We start from the raw sequence: 6,546 nt of genomic DNA on the forward strand, positions 1-6,546 counted from the left end.
CGGGGTGCCAGGAGATCCGTTACAGCGTGCTTTTACAAAGAAAAAAGGTTTCCAGTGTAAGCTAATAGCAGCCAGTCAGTGTCCTTCAAGCGGCTCTGTCAGGCCTACAGTGTGTGCTCTGCAGAACTGTTCCAGTGCAGATTGCCAATCATATTTGGTGTCTCTATAGCGTGCTTTTAAAATCAAAAAATTTTTCCACTGTAATAGAAGAGCAGTTGCCTGCCTGCCAGCTTCTGTGTGAGGTTCACAGTGGATACTGTGCCCTCTTGCCCAGTGCCACCACTCATATCTGTTTTTACAATAGCTTAAGCTTTAGATTTAAAAAAAATATTTTTTTTTCACTGTAATAGAAGAGCAGTTAGTTGTCTGCAAGCGTCTGGGTGTCAGGCCTCCTTCAGCGTGTGCTCTGCAGACCTGTGCCAGTGTACTTTGACAGTTGCCACTCATATCTGGTGTCTCTATAGCGTGCTTTTAAAATCAAATATTTTTTTCCACTGTAATAGAAGAGCAGTTGCCTGCCTGCCAGCTTCTGTGTGAGGTTCACAGTGGATACTGTGCCCTCTTGCCCAGTGCCACCACTCATATCTGTTTTTACAATAGCTTAAGCTTTAGATTTAAAAAAAATATTTTTTTTTCACTGTAATAGAAGAGCAGTTAGTTGTCTGCAAGCGTCTGGGTGTCAGGCCTCCTTCAGCGTGTGCTCTGCAGACCTGTGCCAGTGTACTTTGACAGTTGCCACTCATATCTGGTGTCTCTATAGCGTGCTTTTAAAATCAAATATTTTTTTCCACTGTAATAGAAGAGCAGTTGCCTGCCTGCCAGCTTCTGTGTGAGGTTCACAGTGGATACTGTGCCCTCTTGCCCAGTGCCACCACTCATATCTGTTTTTACAATAGCTTAAGCTTTAGATTTAAAAAAAAATATTTTTTTTCACTGTAATAGAAGAGCAGTTAGTTGTCTGCAAGCGTCTGGGTGTCAGGCCTCCTTCAGCGTGTGCTCTGCAGACCTGTGCCAGTGTACTTTGACAGTTGCCACTCATATCTGGTGTCTCTATAGCGTGCTTTTAAAATCAAATATTTTTTTCCACTGTAATAGAAGAGCAGTTACCTGCCTGCCAGCTTCTGTGTGAGGTTCACAGTGGATACTGTGCCCTCTTGCCCAGTGCCACCACTCATATCTGTTTTTACAATAGCTTCTGTGTGAGGCTCACAGCTTCTGTGTGAGGTTCACAGTGGATACTGTGCCCTCTTGCCCAGTGCCACCACTCATATCTGTTTTTACAATAGCTTAAGCTTTAGATTAAAAAAAAAAATGTTTTTTCACTGTAATAGAAGAGCAGTTAGTTGTCTGCAAGCGTCTTGGTGTCAGGCCTCCTTCAGCGTGTGCTCTGTAGACCTGTGCCAGTGTACTGTGACAGTTGCCACTCATATCTGGTGTCTCTATAGCCTGCTTTTACAAAGAAAAAAGGTTTCCAGTGTAAGCTAATAGCAGCCAGTCAGTGTCCTTCAAGCGGCTCTGTCAGGCCTACAGTGTGTGCTCTCCAGAACTTTTACAGTGCACATTGCCAATCATATCTAGTGTCTCTATAGCGTGCATTTAAAACCAAAAAATTTTTTTCCACTGTTATAGATTGAATAGCAGTTTAATGTCCTTCAAGCGGCTCTGTCAGGCCTACAGTGTGTGCTCTGCAGAACTGTTACAGTTCACATTGCCAATCATATCTGGTCTCACAGTAGCTTGCACGCATAGTACCACTAATCCCCCAAAAAATGACAGGAAGAGGCAGGCCACCCCGCAGGGGCCGTCGTAGTCGTGGTGCTGTGATTCCCTTTTGCCCTAGAATAATGCCCAGTTTTCAGAAGCCACCTACCCTGAACTTGAAAAGACATCTTGAAAGAGGCAAATAAACCTTAACTACAACCGGAAATATTCCATATATGGTAAAAGAGGATGGACTATCAATCACACAGCTGTTAATGTTTTGCAATGTAATTTTATTCATTATGCATGCTATATAAGAATGTTGTGGTACTGTTTATGGTATGCACCTGAGGAAGACCTTGTGTATAAGGTTGAAACGCGTTGTGCTTTTTTAATATATTTTATTGAGAATAAATTAATTTTTTCACCTGTGCCTGGCTACCTGGTTCCTGATTTACCTGACTGAGGGCTATCAACACCTCCTGGGGGACCTAGCTTTGATCCATGTACATCTGAATGATTTACTCTGCCTATACAGTTTAGAGCAAACTTATAATTGCTCATCAAATTGTGAGTTTGACTAAGCTTCGTCAATTTAATTATATATGCTAAACGTATTACCCTATGTTTGGTCTTTTTACTCTTACAGAACTTAGGAAGGTCCTACAATTTTGTGGAGCTATATCCTATCTGCACAATCACCTGTTCTTGTTTTCTCATTAATTTTCTGAACTTGGGAGATAATCTAATTGAAGAATTGTCGTTACGCAATTATCTTCCAAGTACAGAAAAGGAGTCTGGGAAATGTGTCTCTGTTCCCTGTCCCCACAAGGTCAACCAGGGGAAAACCCCTGGAATGTAATTAAAGAAACCCCTTGGACAGGGAATTGTATTAAAGCCAGCTGTGGCTCAATAAAAAAACAGTTGACTCCCAAAGCTGTGTATCATTCAGTTGTTGGGGAATGGGAGTGGGATTGCCGCGCTATGTTTCTCTTGAATGCTGATTAAGCCTACAAGCGGACATATTGCAGTTAATACTTCTAGTCCACTACAATAACATTTGATTATAGTCTGTATTAACATGGAGGGTGGGGGAACTAGCCTTTCCCTTAGAATATCCAAGGTTATTGTGTCCTGGGATACGAATAAAGGACCGTGGGGAATAATTAGCTCAACCTAATTTAATTCCTCTGTCTGGTCTCCTAACCCAATTCCTATTCACATTGGTATTAATAATCTGTAAACACATTTCATGTGTGTGCTGCGGTTTTAATAAAAGCTGAAGCTAAGAAATAGTGATCCTATAAGTTGTCAGTCAGAAGCGTGTGTCTTGTTTCTTTGAGGAGGTCTTGGTTGGAATCCATGCAAACTTGAGTCATGCTAAGGAACCATAATAAAGATACCTGGTACTACCAGTGGAACAGACTAGTTAGTATAACAACCAGAACATACAACCACAATGTATCCCGGTTGCCGTTTAGTCTGCTATCAAGGAGAGCAGAGTTAGCATTGCAGATTAGGCACCCCCGGATGATAGCATGGGGGTGCCACAATACCAATGCATCATATGTACATGGACTGCTACTATCACAGTTACTATTTATTAAAAATTCACAATACAAGACATTTGTAGCGGGGTAGTGGTATTATCCACGGTATCTCCGCTGGTAGACAGAATAAGCATATCCAAAAACAGGCAAAAGGCAGGTAGCGTAGTTACAATCCCTTCCCTCCAAGAACTAGACGACACATAGCTTGGAGGTCAACTGAGGCTTTATTCACAGACTTCCAGTATTTATGGGATTCCCCGTGCAAGGGGTTTCCCTACTGACATTTCAGGGGTTGTACAGTAGGGGACTACATGGGGAACTGAATAATCTGGACATTTCTCCAATCAGGCATTGCTGCACGAGAGGGATACTCCCACTAGAATATACAGTTAAGTGGATTACCCTTCCGTGCAGCAGAACTGACATTTTACATTAAAATACATAACTTGTACAATATTCGGTATATTTAAATGGATGGACGCTCGGTAGATAGCTGGGGTCTGAGCGCACAGTTCGTGAAAGTACCGCTCAGATCCCAGCTCAAATAACCGAACGCCGCATGAAATAGACATTACAGTTAAGTTCCCTTCAAACTACCGAATGAACTTAGGGAACCACATTACCGAAAGACCGGGGCTCCCGAACGGCTTGGAAGTCCAGCGGTATTCGTGCCATCGAGTAGCCGATTTTAGTTCCAGGCGCTCGATGACCAAATACCGCAGGGCTAACAAAGGATCCAAGATGGCTGACCACTGCATGGTCGGTAGCCGAACGACGGCCACCCTGAATCCTCTTAATTACCGATTGCAACATTGTTGCAACCCTTAATGGGGGGCCACACGACTCCCTGTGTGTGGTCTCCATTCGGTAGTTTAGTTGTTTCACGAACAGTGATGAAATTCACCGTTCGTTTAACGATTTGCAGGGAGGCTGGCGGTTTTCATGCCGCCAGCATACGAATATTAGCATATGAATACTGTTACTTGCCTGAACCACATTACGGACACTTGGTTCTTAAAGGCATACACATTTGACATGAAACAGGATATGAACAGAATGGACAAAGTACAGTGGCGGTGTTTGCCACAACATTTTATTCCTATTTTAATCCATATACATTATACAATCTTAAGCAACACCTCACCTAGAGATTAGGATTAACAGCTAAATCTCTTTAACATTTAGTACATGAGAACAGTTTCTCTCCGGTGTAATTCTTTGATGTGTAACAAGAACTGAGTGACGGCTAAAACATTTTCCACATTCAGAACATGAGAACAGTTCCTGTCCTGTGTGAGTTCTTTGATGACAAACAAGATCTGCTTTAGTGACAAAACATAACATTAGAAAGGTTTCTCTCCTGTGTGGGTTATCTGATGTCTAACAAGAGGTGAGTACCGCCAATAACATTTTCTACATTCTGAACATGAGAACGGTCTCTCTTCTGTGTGAGTTCTTTCATGACGCACAAGATTTGCTTTAGTGACAAAACATTTTCCACATTCTGAACATTAGATCGCTCCTGTATGAGTTCTCTGATGTTTAACAAGATTTGGTTTACTACTAAAACATTTTCCACATTCAGAACAAGCAAATGGTTTCTCTCCGGTGTGAGTTCTCTGATGTATAACAAGATGTATTTTACTACTAAAACATTTTCTACATTCAGAACAAGCAAATGGTTTCTCTCCTGTGTGAGTTCTCTGATGTCTTACAAGAGTTTCTTTACAACTAAAACATTTTCCACATTCAGAACATGAGAACGGTTTCTCTCCTGTATGCGTTCTCTGATGTGTAACAAGATGTTCTTTACGACTAAAACATTTTCCACATTCAGAACATGAGAACGGTTTCTCTCCTGTGTGAGTTCTCTGATGTGTAACAATATGTTCTTTACGACTAAAACATTTTCCACATTCAGAACATGAGAACGGTTTCTCTCCTGTATGCGTTCTCTGATGACGCACAAGCTTTGTTTCATTGACAAAACATTTTCCACATTCAGAACATGAGAACGGTTTCTCTCCTGTGTGATTTCTCTGATGTGTAACAAGATATTCTTTAAGACTAAAACATTTTCCACATTCAGAACATGAGAACGGTTTCTCTCCTGTGTGCGTTCTCTGATGTGCAACAAGCTTTGTTTTATTGACAAAACATTTTCCACATTCAGAACATGCAAACGGTGTCTCTCCTGTGTGAGTTCTTTGATGTATAACAAGAATTGCCTTACTACTAAAACATTTTCCACATTCAGAACATGAGAACGGTTTCTCTCCTGTATGCGTTCTCTGATGACGCACAAGCTTTGTTTTATTGACAAAACATTTTCCACATTCAGAACAAGCAAATGGTTTCTCTCCTGTGTGAGTTCTCTGATGTCTAACAAGATATTCTTTAAGACTAAAACATTTTCCACATTCAGAACATGAGAACGATTTCTCTCCTGTGTGAGTTCTCTGATGTGTAAGAAGGTGGTCTCTACTACTAAAACATTTTCCACATTCAGAACATGAGAATGGTTTCTCTCCTGTGTGCATTTTCTGATGTTTAACAAGAGTGTCTTTACTACTAAAACATTTTTCACATTCAGAACATGCAAACGGTGTCTCTCCTGTGTGAGTTCTTTGATGTATAACAAGATTTGCCTTACTACCAATACATTTTCCACATTCAGAACATGAGAATGGTTTCTCTCCTGTGTGAGTTCTCTGATGTCTAACAAGAGATTGTGTACAGCTAAAACATTTTCCACATTCAGAACATGAGAAAGGTGTAAGGTTTGTGTTTACTATCGGTTTTGAGAACATATATGAATCTGATAAAATGCTTGATTTTTCAGAGTTAGACTTTTTGATTATGTTATTAAAAGATTTCTTCAACGCCATACTTCATGTATTTCTGTTTTTGTCACTTATTTCAGTAAAATCTCTCCTGACACATAAACCTGAAAGAAATATACTGGGAGTTAAAGGAAATACTTAGAAAACAGACTCTAATTTTATAATAGATAAGAAAAATGACCATCGGGTGTCATAGTGATTGCAAATAAAGTATTTTGTGTGCTTTAACCCATTCTCTAGTAAAATTGAGTATACCCCTTTTACTTTAAATTGCTTTGCACAATTTGATTTATTTGATTGACATAAAGCCTCACATATCTGCATTTATGCTAGAGCAACAAATAACACATTGTGTATATCACATGCAGCACATAATTTCACGGTTATCCCCCTACCAGTGGAAGGCTGTGTCAAGTATCTACTACCTTTTCTATACCACTATTAGTTTTTAC

At 40.4% G+C, this 6,546-nt stretch overlaps 1 protein-coding gene across 1 annotated transcript; it reads right to left on the reverse strand.

Moving 5' to 3' along the window:
- Positions 1-4,660: 4,660 nt before the first annotated feature.
- On the reverse strand, positions 4,661-5,811 carry LOC134568481 (gastrula zinc finger protein XlCGF17.1-like). Its single transcript, XM_063427100.1, has one exon. The coding sequence runs from the start codon at positions 5,789-5,791 to the stop codon at positions 4,763-4,765; it is 1,029 nt and encodes a 342-aa protein (XP_063283170.1). The 5' UTR covers positions 5,792-5,811; the 3' UTR covers positions 4,661-4,762.
- Between the last annotated feature and the right edge of the window lie 735 nt (positions 5,812-6,546).

The sequence above is a fragment of the Pelobates fuscus genome, chromosome 7 (assembly GCF_036172605.1).
Source record: "Pelobates fuscus isolate aPelFus1 chromosome 7, aPelFus1.pri, whole genome shotgun sequence".
NCBI lineage: Eukaryota > Metazoa > Chordata > Amphibia > Anura > Pelobatidae > Pelobates > Pelobates fuscus.

Bases quoted from the DNA above. Each gene is read 5' to 3' on its own strand.
- LOC134568481 (XM_063427100.1), bottom strand. From the start codon at position 5,791: ATGCACACAGGAGAGAAACCATTCTCATGTTCTGAATGTGGAAAATGT.